The following is an 18,472-nucleotide window of genomic DNA, read 5'->3' on the forward strand; positions in this document are numbered from 1 at the left end:
GCTGTAGGTCGTCAGAACAACAACCCTTGGGGCTGTAGGTCGTCAGAACAACAACCCTTGGGGCTGTAGGTCGTCATAACAACAACCCTTGGGGCTGTAGGTCATCAGAACAACAACCCTTGGGGCTGTAGGTCGTCAGAACAACAACCCTTGGGGCTGTAGGTCGTCATAACAACAACCCTTGGGGCTGTAGGTCGTCATAACAACAACCCTTGGGGCTGTAGGTCGTCATAACAACAACCCTTGGGGCTGTAGGTCATCAGAACAACAACCCTTGGGGCTGTAGGTCGTCAGAACAACAACCCTTGGGGCTGTAGGTCGTCAGAACAACAACCCTTGGGGCTGTAGGTCGTCAGAACAACAACCCTTGGGGCTGTAGGTCGTCAGAACAACAACCCTTGGGGCTGTAGGTCGTCAGAACAACAACCCTTGGGGCTGTAGGTCGTCAGAACAACCAAGGTTGTCAGAACAAACAAGATGCTCTGGTTTGACTCTGTGTGGTCTCTTTCTTCAATGTCACCCATGGCATGAAAGGAAGGAGGGGGTAGGAAGGAAGGATGGAGGGGGGAAGGAGGGGGGAAGGAAGGAAGGAGGGAAGGAGGGGGGAAGGAAGGAAGGAGGGGGGAAGGAGGGGGGAAGGAAGGAAGGAGGGGGAAGGAGGGGGGAAGGAGGGGGGAAGGAAGGAAGGAGGGAAGGAGGGGGGAAGGAAGGAAGGAGGGGGGAAGGAAGGGGGGAAGGAAGGAAGGAGGGGGGAAGGAAGGAAGGAGGGGGGAAGGAGGGGGGAAGGAAGGAAGGAGGGGGGAAGGAAGGAAGGAGGGGGGAAGGAAGGAAGGAGGGGGGAAGGAGGGGGGAAGGAAGGAAGGAGGGGGGAAGGAGGGGGAAGGAAGGAAGGAGGGGGGAAGGAGGGGGGAAGGAAGGAAGGAGGGGGGAAGGAAGGGGGAAGGAAGGAAGGAGGGGGGAAGGAAGGAAGGAGGGAAGGAGGGGGGAAGGAAGGAAGGAGGGGGGAAGGAGGGGGGAAGGAAGGAAGGAGGGGGGAAGGAGGGGGGAAGGAAGGAAGGAGGGGGGAAGGAAGGAAGGAGGGGGGAAGGAGGGGGGAAGGAAGGAAGGGGGAAGGAGGGGGGAAGGAAGGAAGGAGGGGGGAAGGAAGGGGGAAGGAAGGAAGGAGGGGGGAAGGAGGGGGGAAGGAAGGAAGGACGGGGGAAGGAAGGAAGGAGGGGGGAAGGAGGGGGGAAGGAAGGAAGGAGGGAAGGAGGGGGGAAGGAAGGAAGGAGGGGGGAAGGAAGGAAGGAGGGCGGGAAGACGGAAGAAGGAGGGAGGAAGGAGGGAAGGAGGGGGGAAGGAAGGAGGGGGGAAGGAGGGGGGAAGGAAGGAAGGAGGGAAGGAGGGGGGAAGGAAGGAAGGAGGGAAGGAGGGGGGAAGGAAGGAAGGAGGGAAGGAAGGAGGGAAGGAAGGGGAAGGAAGGAAGGAGGGAAGGAAGGGGGAAGGAAGGAAGGAGGGGGGAAGGAGGGGGGAGGATTTAAGCCCATGTTTTACCTCCTCTAAAATAAGACAGAAAGTGTTTTTCCCGTGACATACCCAACCCCCCAGGTGGCTGCTGGCTCAGCACACATACTCACACGCATACAGACCCTCACACACACAGCATTACACGCAACAACGCAAACACACTCACAAATCCAGGCAGCATTGCCCTACCCCCCATCATCCTTGGTGATCCCCCTTGTCCCCTCTCTCCCTCACAGTAGCTCTCTCTCTCTCTGCCCTCCTCCCATCCCATCCTCCTCAAACCAAATCAAATGTTATTTGTCATATGTGCCATATGTGCTTATAAGCCCTTAAGCTTAGGTGTCCTGCTAGCAGGACAACTTCCGGTGAATCTGGAGGGTGCGCAATTCAAATAAATAATTATACAAATGATGGATATTAAACATTTAGGTACATATAAGTATCTCTTATCGGTTTAAAGCTTAAATTCTTGTTAATGTAACTGCACTGTCCGATTGACAGTAACTATTACAGGGAAAGCATGCCATGCGATTGTTTGAGGACGGCGCCCCACATCAAAATATTTTTCTACAGGCACAGGTTTCATAAATTCACAAATAGCGATTAAATATTCACTTACTTTTTGAAAATCTTCCTCTGATTTGTTATCCAAAGTGTCACAGCTATAACATGTAGTGTCGTTTTGTTAGATAAAATCCTTCTTTATATCCCAAAAAGTCAGTTTAGTTGGCGCCATCAATTTGAGTAATCCATTCGTTCAACATGCGTAGAAAGGAATCTGAAAATCTACCCCTAAACTTTGTTTCAACAAGTCAAAATACGTTTCTATTTACTCCTCAGATACCCTAAAATGTAATCAAACTATAATATTTCTTACGGACAGAAGTATGTTCAATAGGAAGCCGATTTTAGCAGGTGCGGCCTGTCTTCATTGCGCTTGCAAACACGAATTTCCAAGACTGGGTCCCTGTACTCAAACTGATATTTCTTATTCGTTTTGGAAGTTACAATCCCAAAACCTTGAACATAGACTGCTGACACCCTGTGGAAGCCATAGGAATTGCATTCAGGGAGCTAATTCTCAGTATGACCTCTCTATCTCTCCCTAGCTATCTCTCTCCCCCCACATCTCTCTATCTCTCCCTTGTTCTCTCAATCCCCCACCCTCCTCTCTATTTCTCCCTAGCTGTCTCTCCCCCTCCCCCTCCCCTCTATCTCTCCCTAGCTGTCTCTCTATCTCTCCCTAGCTGTCTCTCCCTCCCCCTCCTCTCTCTCTCCCTAGTTCTCTCTCTCCCCTCCCCCTCCCCCTCCTCTATCTCTCCCTAGATTTTTATCCCCCTCCCCCTCCTCTCTATCTCTCCCTAGCTCTCTCCCCCTCCTCTTTATCTCTCCCTAGCTGTTTCTCCCTCTCTCCATCCTCTCTATCTCTCCCTAGCTGTCTCTCTCCCTCCCCCTCCTCTCTATCTCTCCCTAGCTCTCACCCCTCCTCTTTATCTCTCCCTAGCTGTTTCTCCCGCTCTCCCTCCTCTCTATCTCTCCCTAGCTGTCTCTCCCCCTCCCCCTCCCCCTCCTCTCTATCTCTCCCTAGCTGTCTACCCCCTCACCCTCCACTCTCTCTCCCAAGCTTTCTCTCCCCCTCCCCCTCCTCTCTATCTCTCCCTAGTTGTCTCTCCCCCTCCCCTCCTCTCTGTCTTTCCCTAGCTGTCCCCCCCCTCCTCTCTCTCTCTCTAGTCCTCTCTCTCTCCCTCCCTCTCCTCTCTATCTCTCTCTAGCTGTCTCTCCCCCTCCCCCTCCTCTCTGTCTCTCCCTAGCTGTCCCTCCCCCTCCTCTCTATCTCTCCCTAGCTGTCTCTCTCCCTCCCCCTCCTCTCTATCTCTCCCTAGCCTTCTCTCTCCCTCCCCCTCCTCTCTATCTCTCCCTAGCTGTCTCCCTCCCTCCCCCTCCCCCTCCTCTCTATCTCTCCCTAGCTTTCTCTCTCCCGCCGCCTCCTCTCTATCTCTCCCTAGCTGTCTCTCTCCCTCTCCCTCTTCTCTATCTCTCCCTAGCTATCTCTCTCCCTCCCCTCGTCTCTATCTCTCCCAAGCTGCCTCTCTCCCTCCTCTCTATCTCTCCTTAGCCTTCTCTCTCCCTCCCCCTCCTCTCTCTCTCCCTAGTTCTCTCTCTCTTTCCCTCCCCCTCCTCTCTGTCTCCCTAGTTCTCTCTCTCTCTCCCTCCCCCTCCTCTCTGTCTTTCCCTAGCTGTTCCCCCCTCCTCTCTCTCTCTCTAGTCCTCTCTCCTTCCCCTCCTCTCTCTCTCCCTAGTTCTCTCTCTCTCTCCCTCCCCCTCCTCTCTGTCTTTCCCTAGCTGTCTCCCCCCTCCTCTCTCTCTCTCTAGTCCTCTCTCTCTCCCTCCCTCTCCTCTCTATCTCTCTCTAGCTGTCTCTCCCCCTCCCCCTCCTCTCTGTCTCTCCCTAGTTGTCCCTCCCCCTCCTCTCTATCTCTCCCTAGCTGTCTCTCCCCCCCCCTCCTCTCTATCTCTCCCTAGCCTTCTCTCTCCCTCACCCTCCTCTCTATCTCTCCCTAGCTGTCTCCCTCCCTCCCCCCTCCCCCTCCTCTCTATCTCTCCCTAGCTTTCTCTCTCCCGCCGCCTCCTCTCTATCTCTCCCTAGCTGTCTCTCTCTCTCTCCCTCTCCCTCTTCTCTATCTCTCCCTAGCTATCTCTCTCCCTCCCCCTCGTCTCTATCTCTCCCAAGCTGCCTCTTTCCCTCCTCTCTATCTCTCCTTAGCCTTCTCTCTCCCTCCCCCTCCTCTCTCTCTCCCTAGCTGTCTCTCTCCTTCCCCTCCTCTCTCTCTCCCTAGTTCTCTCTCTCTCTCCCTCCCCCTCCTCTCTATCTCTCCCTAGCTGTCTCTCCCCCTCTCTGTGTAATTTTTGCCTGTGTTGATAGAGCAGTTGCTGCCCAGGAAGAGAATGAATAGATCAACTTCACATCCCAACACATTAGTCACCTTTTGCTGCCAGCCCCATCTAACATCCTGGCAGACAATGCCCCACGCATTCTGAACATCTGACATACCACCACCACCGCTTCCTACAAAAGGAGGGCTGGGGCTAGGAGGGTGTGTTCTCTCTCTCTCTCTCTCTCTCTCTCTCTCTCTCTCTCTCTCTCTCTCTCTCTCTCTCTCTCTCTCTCTCTCTCTCTCTCTCTCTCTCTCTCTCTCTCTCTCTCTCTCTCTCTCTCTCTCTCTCTCTCTCTCTCTCTCTCTCTCTCTCTCTCTCTCTAGGCAAGAAGAAAGAATGAGAACAGCCATCACAGAGAGTGTGTCACCTAGCAAAGGAGGGTATAGGAGGAGACAGACACGGGGGCGGCCAAAAGCCATGTCTACAGTGACACCTCGCTGGAGCTCTCTTTGTTTGTTCTCACATCTGAGACAGTGTACAATAACAATAGCACTTCAGAATGCATATCTGACACATAGCATTATGGGGGAAAACGTCAAGTGAGAGCGTTTTGTAAGGAGGGAAATTTCTCTTTGTCTCCATTTAGGTCAACAAGAGAGTTATTCACTATTGACAGATGCCTGTGTTTTGAAACAGTCAAAATACAGTAGTTGGATGTTTAAATGAATATTGATCTGTATGTATTGGTTTCATGCTGATATTTAGGCCTCAGTATTTATAATAGGGAGGAGGAATGAGGAGGCAGGTGTGATGGGGGAGGGAGGGAGGAGGCAGGCGTGAGGGAGGAGGGGTGAGGAGGCAGGTGTGAGGGGGAGGGAGGGAGGGAAGGAGGAGGAATGAGGAGGGAGGGAGGGAGGGAGGGAGGGAGGGAGGGAGGGAGGGAGGGAGGGAGGGAGGGAGGGAGGGAGGGAGAATGAGGAGGCAGGTGTGAGGGAGGGAGGGAGGGAGGAGGGGTAAGAATAAACAATGGGAGATGAAAAGTACTTACATTTACTTATTGGCTTCTACAGATTTAGAGGAACAGGATAGGTCTGGATGCACGGGGAAATATGGGGATAACAGTAGGCAAAATTGGGCCAGTAACCAGCAGGTAGCCAAGCGGTGAGAGCGTTGGGCCAATAACCAGCAGGTAGCCAAGCGGTGAGAGCGTTGGGCAAGACTGCCATGACCCCACTCTGCAAGGCTCCATGACCCCAATCTGCAAGGCTTCCATGACCCCACTCGGCAAGGCTTCCATGACCCCACTCTGCAAGGCTTCCATGACCCCAATCTGCAAGGCTTCCATGACCCCAATCTGCAAGGCTTCCATGACCCCACTCTACAAGGCTTCCATGACCCCAATCTGCAAGGCTTCCATGACCCCACTCTGCAAGGCTTCCATGACCCCACTCTGCAAGGCTTCCATGACCCCACTCTACAAGGCTTCCATGACCCCACTCTGCAAGGCTTCCATGACCCCACTCTGCAAGGCTTCCATGACCCCACTCTGCAAGGCTTCCATGACCCCACTCTGCAAGGCTTCCATGACCCCACTCTGCAAGGCTTCCATGACCCCACTCTGCAAGGCTTCCATGACCCCACTCTGCAAGGCTTCCATGACCCCAATCTGCAAGGCTTCCATGACCCCACTCTGCAAGGCTTCCATGACCCCACTCTGCAAGGCTTCCATGACCCCAATCTGCAAGGCTTCCATGACCCCACTCTGCAAGGCTTCCATGACCCCAATCTGCAAGGCTTCCATGACCCCACTCTGCAAGGCTTCCATGACCCCAATCTGCAAGGCTTCCATGACCCCACAGTTGTACAGTTGTAAATTAATAAACACTCATCTGTTGATTATTGATAATTTCTAGTGACAGAGAGGCATCATAATAATAGATTATTATTAATAATGATTAGATTACTTATTATATCATAATAATATATTATTATTAATTATGATTAGATTAATTATTATATCATAATAATATATTATTATTAATTGTTATTAGATTACATTCAGCAACTGAGCTGGTGCTTTGACTGAAGAACCTGTTGGTTGATGACATCTGTTCTCCTGGCTTTGTCTCAGTTCTAGACCCTTCCATTCTTGTTGGCCGGCTAATGAGTGTTGGTGTCTCTGAAGGGTCTTTGGCCTAGTTTGCTAACTACCTCTCTCAAAGAGTGCAGTGTATAAAGTCAGAACATCTGCTTTCTCAGCCACTGCCTGTCACCAAGGGAGTACCCCAAGGCTCGATCCTAAGCCCCACGCTCTTCTCAATTTACATCAACAACATAGCTCAGGCAGTAGGTGTCACGTTCTGACCATAGTTCTTGTGTGTTTTGCTTGTTTTAGTGTTGATCAGGACGTGAGCTGGGTGGGCATTCTATGTTGTGTCTAGTTTGTCTGTTTCTATGTTTGGCCTAATATGGTTCTCAATCAGAGGCAGGTGTTTTGTGTTGTCTCTGATTGGGAATCATATATAGGTGGCTTGTTTTGTGTTGGGGTTTTGTGGGTGGTTGTTTCCTGTCTTTGTGTTTTCTCTGCACCAGATAGGGCTGTAGGTTTGCCACATTTTGTTATTTTGTATTTGTAAGTGTTCACTGTTTATCGTCTTAATTAAACATGTTGAGCACTGGCTACGCTGCGTGTTGGTCCAATCCCTGCTACACCTCCTCTTCTCGTGTAGAGGAGGAAGGCTGCCGTTACAGAACCACCCACCAAACTCGGACCAAGCAGCGTGGCTACGGGCAGCAGCAGCAGCAGCAGCAGTGAGTTCAGGAATGGACATGGGAGGACGAACTGGACGGAAAAGGACCCTGGGCAGAGCCAGAGGAATGTCGCCACCCCAAAGCAGAGCTGGAGGCAGCAAAAGCGGAGAGGCGGCATTATGAGGCGCTAGCAAGGCAGAGTGGCTGGAAGCCCGAGAGGCTCCCCCAAAAATGTCTTGGGGGGGGGCTAAAGGGGGGTGTAGCTGGGTCAAGTAGGAGACTTGAGCCAACTCCCCCTGCTTACCGTAAGGAGCCAAGGATGGAACCAGAGCCGGGGAGGGCGGTATTGGAGGTGAGCGAAGTAGAGACTGTGAAGGATCTAATGGGGAAATTGGAGGAGAGAGAAATGAGGGATTTGCTGGTTTGGTGCATGAGGCACGACATCCGCCCGACGGAACATGTCGGGGATTTGATGTCACCTGAGTCAGCTCTCCAAACTTGTCCTGAGGTGCGGGCTAGCCGTCTGGTGAAGACTGTGCCAGCCTCACGCACCAGGCCTCCTGTGCGCCTTCCTAGCCCTGCACGTCCTGTGCCAGCTCAGCGCACCAGCTCTCCTGTGGCAGCCCCATGCACCAGCTCTCCAGTTCCAGCACCCCGCACTCGCCTTGAGGTGCGTGCCCTCAGCCCAGTACCATCGGTGCCAACACCACGCACCAGGCTTCCTGTGCGTCTCCAGAACTCTGTTCCTCCTCCACGCACTCTCCCTGTGGTGCGTGTCTCCAGCCCGGTACCAGCAGTTCCGGCACCACGCACCAAGCCTCATGTGCATCTCCAGAGCCCTGTACGCACTGTTCCTTCTTCCCGCACTCGCCCTGAGGTGCGTGCCCTCAGCCCGGTACCACCAGTGCCGGTACCACGCACCAGGCCTATAGTGCGCCTTGAGAGTCGTGTGTGCCCTGTTCCTGCTCCCCGCACTCGCCTAATGGTGCGTGTCTCCAGTCCGGTATCACCAGTTCCGGCACCACGCACCAGGCCTACCGTCTGCCCAGCGCCGTCTGAGCTGCCTGCCTGCCCAGCGCCATCTGAGCTGCCTGCCTGCCCAGCGCCATCTGAGCCATCCGTCTGCCCAGCGCCATCTGAGCCATCCGTCTGCCCAGCGCCATCTGAGCCATCCGTCTGCCCAGCGCCATCTGAGCCGCCCGTCTGTCCCGAGCCGTTAGAGCCGCCTGTCTGTCCCGAGCCATTAGAGCCGTCCGTCAGTCAGGAGCCGCTAGAGCCGTAAGTCAGTCAGGAGCTGCCAGAGCCGCCAGCCAGTCAGGAGCTGCCAGAGCCGCCAGCCAGTCAGGAGCTGCCAGAGCCGCCAGCCAGTCAGGAGCTGCCAGAGCCGCCAGCCAGTCAGGAGCTGCCAGAGCCGCCAGCCAGTCAGGAGCTGCCAGAGCCGCCAGCCAGTCAGGAGCTGCCAGAGCCGCCCGCCAGTCATGAGCTGCCCTCCAGTCATGAGCTGCCCTCCAGTCATGAGCTGCCCTCCAGTCATGAGCTGCCTTCCAGTCATGAGCTGCCCGCCAGTCATGAGCTGCCCTCCAGTCATGAGCTGCCCTCCAGTCATGAGCTGCCCTCCAGTCATGAGCTGCCCTCCAGTCATGAGCTGCCATTCAGTCATGAGCTGCCATTCAGTCATGAGCTGCCATTCAGTCCGGAGCTGCCATTCAGTCCGGAGCTGCCATTCAGTCCGGAGCTGCCATTCAGTCCGGAGCTGCCATTCAGTCCGGAGCTGCCATTCATCCGGAGCTACCTCTCTGTCCTGAGCTACCTCTCTGTCCTGAGCTACCTCTCTGTCCTGAGCTACCTCTCTGTCCTGAGCTACCTCTCGGTTCGGAGCTGTCTCCTCAGTCTGATGGGGCCCTTTGTGAGGGTTCCTAGGCCAAGGTCGGCGGCGAGGGTCGCCACTCAAAGGACCCTAAGGAGGGGGACAAAGAAAATGGTGGAGTGGTGTCCTCGTCCAGCGCCGGAGCCTCCACCGCGGACAGATGCCCACCCAGACCCTCCCCTAGAGTTTTAGGGGGTGCGTTCGGAGTCCGCACCTCAGGAGGGGGGTACTGTCACGTTCTGACCATAGTTCTTGTGTGTTTTGCTTGTTTTAGTGTTGGTCAGGACGTGAGCTGGGTGGGCATTCTATGTTGTGTCTAGTTTGTCTGTTTCTGTGTTTGGCCTAATATGGTTCTCAATCAGAGGCAGGTGTTTTGTGTTGTCTCTGATTGGGAATCATATATAGGTGGCTTGTTTTGTGTTGGGGTTTGTGGGTGGTTGTTTCCTGTCTTTGTGTTTTCTCTGCACCAGATAGGGCTGTATCGGTTTGCCACTTTTTGTTATTTTGTATTTGTAAGTGTTCACTGTTTATTGTGTTAATTAAACATGTTGAGCACTGGCTACGCTGCGTGTTGGTCCAATCCCTGCTACACCTCCTCTTCTCGTGTAGAGGAGGAAGGCTGCCGTTACAGTAGGAAGCTTTCTCATCCATTTATATGCAGATGACATCGTCTTATACTCAGCTGGCCCTTCCCCGGATTTAGTGTTAAACGCTCTACACCAAACCTTTCTTAGTGTCCAACAAGCTTCCTCTACCCTTGACCTTGTTCTGAACACCTCCAAAACAAAAGGTCATGTGGTTCGGTAAGGAGAATGCCCCTCTCCCCACAGGTGTGATTACTACCTCTGAGGGTTTAGAGCTTGAGGTAGTCACCTCATACAAGTACTTGGGAGTATGGCTAGATGGTACACTGTCCTTCTCTCAGCACATATCAAAGCTGCAGGCTAAAGTTAAATCTAGACTTGGTTTCCTCTATCGTAATCGCTCCTCTTTCACCCCAGCTGCCAAACTAACCCTGATTCAGATGACCATCCTACCCATGCTAGATTACGGAGACGAAATTTATAGATCCGCAGGTAAGGGTGCTCTCGAGCGGCTAGATGTTCTTTACCATTCGGCCATCAGATTTGCCACTGGTCCTCTCTGTATACCCTTCGCAAGATCCACTGGTTGATGCTTATTTATAAAACCCTCTTAGGCCTCAATCCACCCTATCTGAGATATCTACTGCAGCCCTCATCCTCCACATACAACACCCGTTCTGCCAGTCACATTCTGTTAAAGGTCCCCAAAGCACACACATCCCTGGGTCGCTCGTCTTTTCAGTTCGCTGCAGCTAGCAACTGGAACGAGCTGCAACAAACACTCAAACTGGACAGTTTCATCTCAATATCTTCATTCAAAGACTCCATCATGGACACTCTTACTGACAGTTGTGGCTGCATTGTGTGATGTATTGTTGTCTCTCCCTTCTTGCCCTTTGTGCTGTTCTCTCTGCCCATTAATGTTTGTACCATGTTTTGTGCTGCTACCATGTTGTGTTGCTACCATGTTGTTGTCATGTTGTGTTGCTACTATGCTGTGTTGTCATGTGTTGCTGCCTTGCTATGTTGTTGTGTTAGGTCTCTCTTTATGTAGTGTTGTGTTGTCTCTCTTGTCGTGATGTGTGTTTTGTCCTACATATATATTTTTAATCCCAGCCCCCGTCCCCGCAGGAGGCCTTTTGGTAGGCCGTCATTGTAAATAAGAATTTGTTCTTAAATGACTTGTCTAGTTAAATAAAGGTTAAATAAAAGAAAATAAATTAAATATATTCCTGTGTCAACACATGAACTATTCAGACATGTGAGTGAACCCTCCAAAGAGACATGCATATTTCTGCCGAGATCAATGTTTAAAATCAAAGCCAGGGCTTGAAGATTTGCAGATGTGCATTTAATGTTTTGAAATTCAGACGTTTTCACCCTGTGGGCTTTGTTTGCTGTTCTACGGGTCACCTAGCCTGATTTTACACTGGGATGAGGAACCGTGTATTTGAAATGACTGCTCATGCCTGCCATGGATGCAAAGAAAACTGAAGTACAGTTGAGGAAGCTGGAAGATACCCCTAAGGCTACAGCAGCTTAAGTTGTAGATGTCTAGATACCACATTGGGATGATCAGAAATCATGAAGAAATATGGGTGTGAACCAGAGTCCTCTACCTCTCCTCTGACTGGACGTGAACCAGAGTCCTCTACCTCTGACTGGACGTGAACCAGAGTCCTCTACCTCTCCTCTGACTTGGTGTGAACCAGAGTCCTCTACCTCTCCTCTGACTGGGCGTGAACCAGAGTCCTCTATCTCTCCTCTAACTTGGTGTGAACCAGAGTCCTCTACCTCTGACTGGACGTGAACCAGAGTCCTCTACCTCTCCTCTGACTGGACGTGAACCAAAGTCCTCTACCTCTGACTGGACGTGAACCAGAGTCCTCTACCTCTCCTCTGACTGGACGTGAACCAGAGTCCTCTACCCTTCCTCTGACTGGATGTGAACCAGAGTCCTCTACCTCTGACTGGACGTGAACCAGAGTCCAATACCTCTCCTCTGACTGGATGTGAACCAGAGTCCTCTACCTCTGACTGGACGTGAACCAGAGTCCAATACCTCTCCTCTGACTGGACGTGAACCAGAGTCCTCTACATCTCCTCTGACTGGACGTGAACCAGAGTCCTCTACCTCTCCTCTGACTGGACGTGAACCAGAGTCCTCTACATCTCCTCTGACTGGACGTGAACCAGAGTCCTCTACCTCTGACTGGACGTGAACCAGAGTCCTCTACATCTCCTCTGACTGGATGTGAACCAGAGTCCTCTACCTCTGACTGGACGTGAACCAGAGTCCAATACCTCTCCTCTGACTGGACGTGAACCAGAGTCCTCTACATCTCCTCTGACTGGACGTGAACCAGAGTCCTCTACCTCTCCTCTGACTGGACGTGAACCAGAGTCCTCGACATCTCCTCTGACTGGATGTGAACCAGAGTCCTCTATCTCTCCTCTGACTTGGTGTGAACCAGAGTCCTCTACCTCTGACTGGACGTGAACCAGAGTCCTCTACCTCTCCTCTGACTGGATGTGAACCAGAGTCCTCTACCTCTCCTCTGACACCATCGGTGACATTTCAAGCCAGCTGTGTGATTTCATGGCACGTCTCTCTCTCGCTCACACACACACACGTAATGAAAACAGGAGCCCGACATGCAGAGCAGAGGGAGGGTTGAATATCCATTTAATCAGGGCCTTCCCTGCAGGGCTCGGGTATAGAAGTGACAGCGTCTTACACACACACACACACACACACACACACACACACACACACACACACACACACACACACACACACACACACACACACACACACACACACACACACACACACACACACACACACACACACACATATATACAAACTGCATTTGTAATTCAATTGCTGTCACTTCCCATAGCTGCTTACCTTGCAAACAAATCCTGCTAATGGTACCTGCCTGCTGGGTGCATTAGGGCTCTGTAGACACAACACAACATGGAATAGACCAGATAAAATGACCTAATTATCCCAGGACAAGAACAACACTGGAGGGAAGGAGCATCTGTCCTTTTGTCAATGTGGGAATGGATGTTGTTGTGTTTCTTGTTAGAGCGATTCAATGTTTTATCTATTGTATTTTATACAATTACAAGGTGGTGAATAAAAAATCTCTTTGAATTTCTTACATGGTTTATCTGACTAGCCATTAATTAACATATTGTTGTATTTAATACATTTGTAACTGACTAAAACTGATTTAATCTGAAATGGTGGTGAAAAACCCGTTATTTTGTGATCGACATTCACACAACGTGTCAGATGAAAACCAAGACTTAGAAAAGACTTCATTACCTCCACAAAGCCTCAGATTAAAGACTGACTTCATTACCTCCACAAAGCCTCAGATTAAAGACTTCATTACCTCCACAAAGCCTCAGATTAAAGACTTCATTACCTCCACAAAGCCTCAGATTAAAGACTTCATTACCTCCACAAAGCCTCAGATTAAAGACTTCATTACCTCCACAAAGCCTCAGATTAAAGACTTCATTACCTCCACAAAGCCTCAGATAAAATACTTCATTACCTCCACTAAGCCTCAGATAAAAGACTGACTTCATTACCTCCACTAAACCTCAGATTAAAGACTTCATTACCTCCACAAAGCCTCAGATTAAAGACTTCATTACCTCCACAAAGCCTCAGATAAAAGACTGACTTCTTTACCTCCACAAAGCCTCAGAATAAAGACTGACTTCATTACCTCCACAAAGCCTCAGATTAAAGACTTAATTACCTCCACTAAACCTCAGATTAAAGACTTCATTACCTCCACAAAGCCTCAGATTAAAGACTTCATTACCTCCACAAAGCCTCAGAATAAAGACTGACTTCATTACCTCCACAAAGCCTCAGATTAAAGACTTCATTACCTCCACAAAGCCTCAGATAAAAGACTTCATTACCTCCACAAAGCCTCAGATTAAAGACTTCATTACCTCCACAAAGCCTCAGATAAAAGACTTCATTACCTACACAAAGCCTCAGATAAAAGACTTCATTACCTCCACAAAGCCTCAGATAAAATACTTCATTACCTCCACAAAGCCTCAGATTAAAGACTTCATTACCTCCACAAAGCCTCAGAATAAAGACTGACTTCATTACCTCCACAAAGCCTCAGATTAAAGACTTCATTACCTCCACAAAGCCTCAGATTAAAGACGTCATTACCTCCACAAAGCCTCAGATAAAATACTTCATTACCTCCACTAAACCTCAGATAAAAGACTGACTTCATTACCTCCACTAAACCTCAGATAAAAGACTTCATTACCTCCACAAAGCCTCAGATTAAAGACTTCATTACCTCCACAAAGCCTCAGATAAAAGACTGACTTCATTACCTCCACAAAGCCTCAGAATAAAGACTGACTTCATTACCTCCACAAAGCCTCAGATTAAAGACTTAATTACCTCCACTAAACCTCAGATTAAAGACTTCATTACCTCCACAAAGCCTCAGATTAAAGACTTCATTACCTACACAAAGCCTCAGATAAAAGACTTCATTACCTCCACAAAGCCTCAGATTAAAGACTTCATTACCTCCACAAAGCCTCAGATAAAAGACTTCGTTACCTCCACAAAGCCTCAGATTAAAGACTTCATTACCTCCACAAAGCCTCTGATAAGACTTCATTACCTCCTCAAAGCATCAGATAAAAGACTTCATTACCTCCACAAAGCCTCAGATTAAAGACTTCATTACCTCCACAAAGCCTCAGATTAAAGACTTCATTACCTCCACAAAGCCTCTGATAAGACTTCATTACCTCCTCAAAGCATCATATTAAAGACTTCATTACCTCCACAAAGCCTCAGATAAAAGGGTCACTTCATTACCTCCACTCATGCAGTTACATTTCTTTGACATAATCCCTCTCTCACTTCTCAAGAGGTTTATTAAGGGGCCAGTTGGCATGACGACTCATTTCAAAATCCTATCCTCCACATCATGAGAATTTCTTGAAAATAGGTGAATCGGAAAAGGCATTTTCTAGTAAAACTCACTAATGGAAAAGTGTGACATGTTATGCTAGTATCATTTCAATCTGTGTGTGTCTGTGTGTCTGTGTGTGTGTATGTGTGTCTGTGTGTCTGTGTGTGTATGTGTGTCTGTGTGTCTGTGTGTGTATGTGTGTCTGTGTGTCTGTGTGTCTGTGTGTCTGTGTGTGTATGTGTGTATGTGTGTCTGTGGCTGTTAACAATCACATAACATCGCCTGCTCTGACCACATTGGTGAAACAGGGCCACCTGTTGTTAAAATGTGACGACGGATGAATTGAAAGACCTACAGGTAGGTGTTCAGCTCTAGAATAAGTATGAACTTGTTGTCTTGTCCAAGATGCCCACAGCTAAAATGTTAATGTTGTACATGGCTGTGAGTTAATGCATCTCTGAATGTATTGTAATCTTGTATTACTCCAAAGAAGTTAATCAGGTCAAGGAGACATCATGTATTTTATCTCTACACTCAGTCATCAAATGCACCTCTCTCTCTCTCTCAATTCAATTCAATTCAATTCAAGGGGCTTTATTGGCATGGGAAACATGTGTTAACATTGCCAAAGCAAGTGAGGTAGATAACATACAAAAGTGAAATAAACAATAAAAATGAACAGTAAACATTACACATACAGAAGTTTCAAAACAATAAAGACATTACAAATGGCCGATGACCTCAGGCCTTGGATATTCCAGGATGATATATCGAAGGCTTTTTGTTCCATAAAGTGTCCAATGTTGTTGGTCGTGGTTTGGCCTCAGGCCAGTAAGTGTGAGCAGAGCCTGCTGAGCATCTGGTACATGCCGTTGACTTGGGCGAGTGTAAGAGTGGGGGTTGGGCCTGTTTGCCCGCTCACTACCTGGGCGTATGTGTGACTTCCATGTTGATGCCCTCTTTGCGGGGGTGGGGTGCATGGGGTGGGCAGGAGTGGCATAGGTCTGATCTGAGGGGGCCTAAATGGGGTGTGGGCATGGTTGATGTGGGGGGGTGTTGATTGGTTGGGGTGGGGGTGTGAATGTGTCTGGGGGTGCTGTGGTCTGGACGTAAGTCCTCTTGGCGTGGGTCCTCTATGTGTAGGTCCAAGGGGGGGTCCTGCAGGTCTTGGAGGGTGTCTCGCTGGTCTGGGTGGGGTGTCTCTTGATCTGTTGCTCCTGTGTGAAGTGTTGGGGCTGCGTTTGAGAGCGATGTCCTTTAGAGTCCGGGCAAAGGTGGGGACTGCTGCCTTGTAGAGGTGGACCTGGTCATAGAGGCTGTTCAAGTCCAGGGTGAAGTGGTAGGCCAGGAAAACATTTGGTTTTGAGGCACAGTCACGGGAAATGCTTGCGTTTACCCGCTGTATTGTAGCAGGGTGGAAGTCTTTTCGTGGTAGCAGGGTGGAGATAACCACTTGTGCGTTGGGGAAAGTAGAAGAAGCTTTTTCAATCACTCCCTTCAGTGCTGTGGCCACCCTTTCCTGCTGTGCTCTCAGGTCGTTTGTGCCTGTGTGTATTATTATGTGGCTAGGTGAACCTAGTTGGTCCTCAGACAGAAGGTCTAGGGCGCACTGGGTGTTTGGACACCAGAGTTTAGACACACTGTGTTTGGGAAAAAGTTTTTTTTCTTCTATATATTTCCCATTTGAGTCCATAAGGAGAACAATCTGTGTCTTGTGTTTGTCCTCAGTGGGTGTGGGGGGGTTGTCAGGAGGGCTATCAGGGTGGCTGACAGGGGGGGTGCTCAGAGTGGGTGAGAGCTGCTGGGCTTGGGGTTTTTCTTTTGTCTGTTCTGCTGTGATGTCGACTCTATGGTCAGGGTCTGGTGTGGACTGTTCTGCTGTGGTGTCGAGACTTTTGTCGGGTGCTGAGGTGGGCTGTTCTGCTGGCTTCTCTGTGGGGATGGCCAGCTCTCTAGTGGGTTGTTCTCTGTCGCACGCCGTCCCCCTCAACCTCTCCTCCAGCAGTCTGATCCTCTCCTCCATCCCCCTCTCCCTCTCCTCCAGCAGTCTGATCCTCTCCTCTAGTGCTCTGTTCTGCTCCTGCTCCTGCTTCTGCTCTTTCTCCTGTTGAACTTGTCTCACCACTGTCCAGAGTGCAGATATGTCTCTCTCCACCTCCAGCACTCCGGGTCTGGTTAAGGGTTTTTTGTTGTGCTGGACTGTTGTCTGGGTCTGTGCTGACTGGAGTATAATCACCTGCTGTTCCAGCTCAACCTGCCTTACCTCCAGCTGGGTAAATGTATCCTTCATTTCAATGAGGAAGAAGTACTCTGTACTGGGAGGTTGACTGTCTGCTGAGGGTTGCTCGTCTGTGGGGTTATATGATGATGAAGAGGTCTGGTCTGACCCGCTTGGGGTGGGGGTATCTTTATCAAGGGAGAGCTTCTCCTGCTGGGCTAATTCTTTGATTAGGTGAAAGTCCAGCTGAAACTGTTTGGGGTTGCCCTGTACAATTACTGCTCCAGACTTATAGAGATTTATATTAGCTGACTCAGAGTCCTCGTTGTCAAGTATCCTGAGTTTCCACCCCTCGTTAACCCCCCCTCTCTTAACAAAGGGGTAGTGTGCTAATATAGCACTGTGCCATGCCAGGGGATGGTTTGTGTGGAAGATAAGGTTGCTGATGTTCCCATTTTTGTAATAGTCAGCAAAAAGTGTCTCTTGATTTTCCATAAGGAGCTTCATTTTGTGATCTTTTCTTGCCTTATCATTCTTTACATACACAGGGTACTGTATTTTAATTACCTCTGAACAGCAGGAGGGAGCTTCTAAGGCCTCTCCATTTGGTTGGGGTAGACTATTCGACTCTCCTGCCATTGTTGGGCTAATGGGCTTTGACACCTCTCACTTGACACGTAAGTGCTAGTTGAAGCTGTATCAAGCTTGGCAGAATTATGTTACCATTCAGTCCTTATAAAGTAATGTCATGTATTTTTCTTCTTGGCTTTTGGAAATAAAATATAGTTTCAGACTAAACATTACTCACTCAGTTCCAGGTTGGGTGGTGTTCTCAGGTTTCTGTTGTTTTCCAGAGAATTTGCTGTATAGAATAATGAATCCTTGGTAGATGTGAACCTTCCAGGTGATTCCGTAATTCCGTCCAAAATCAGGTTGTAGGTTTTGAGTTTTGATTTGAAGTGAGGGTTATGTTGTAGAGGGTAGCATCCTGTATGTGTTCTTGACAAAAAAATCCAAGTTTATCTAACTCTAAATCTATATTTTATTAAGAAAATGCTGAAAAATGCAGGAGCTCATCTGATCATGACCTCTGCTCTGCTCCATCTCTCTCTCGCTCTCTCTCTCTCTCTCTGTCTCTCTGTCTCTCTCATACTGTATACTCACTTACACTACAAATGTACTACTGTAGACCAGGGTAGTGGACTACTGTAGACCAGGGTCTATAGGGTAGTGGCCTACTGTTGACCAGGGTAGTGGACTACTGTTGACCAGGGTAGTGGACTATTGTAGACCAGGGTCTATAGGGTAGTGGACTACTGTAGACCAGGGTCTATAGGGTAGTGGACTACTGTTGACCAGGGTCTATAGGGTAGTGGACTACTGTTGACCAGGGTAGTGGACTACTGTTGACCAGGGTAGTGGACTGTTGTAGACCAGGGTTTATAGGGTAGTGGACTACTGTAGGCCAGGGTAGTGGACTACTGTAGACCAGGGTCTATAGGGTAGTGGACTACTGTAGACCAGGGTTTATAGGGTAGTGGACTACTGTAGACCAGGGTAGTGGACTACTGTAGACCAGGGTAGTAGACTACTGTAGACCAGGGTCTATAGGGTAGTGGACTACTGTTGACCAGGGTTTATAGGGTAGTGGAATACTGTAGACCAGTGTAGTGGACTACTG

The 18,472-nt window shown here is 49.8% G+C and overlaps 1 protein-coding gene across 1 annotated transcript in view; it reads left to right on the forward strand.

Moving 5' to 3' along the window:
* LOC120045312 (zinc finger MIZ domain-containing protein 1-like) overlaps nucleotides 1-18,472 on the forward strand; it is a 177,664-nt gene that overhangs the window by 14,965 nt on the left and 144,227 nt on the right. The window contains exon 3 of the mRNA XM_038990192.1: nucleotides 5,649-6,244. Within this exon, the coding sequence (XP_038846120.1) occupies nucleotides 5,649-6,244 (596 nt within the window). The remainder of the gene's footprint in view (nucleotides 1-5,648; nucleotides 6,245-18,472) is intronic.

The sequence above is a fragment of the Salvelinus namaycush genome, chromosome 4, assembly GCF_016432855.1.
Source record: "Salvelinus namaycush isolate Seneca chromosome 4, SaNama_1.0, whole genome shotgun sequence".
Lineage (NCBI taxonomy): Eukaryota > Metazoa > Chordata > Actinopteri > Salmoniformes > Salmonidae > Salvelinus > Salvelinus namaycush.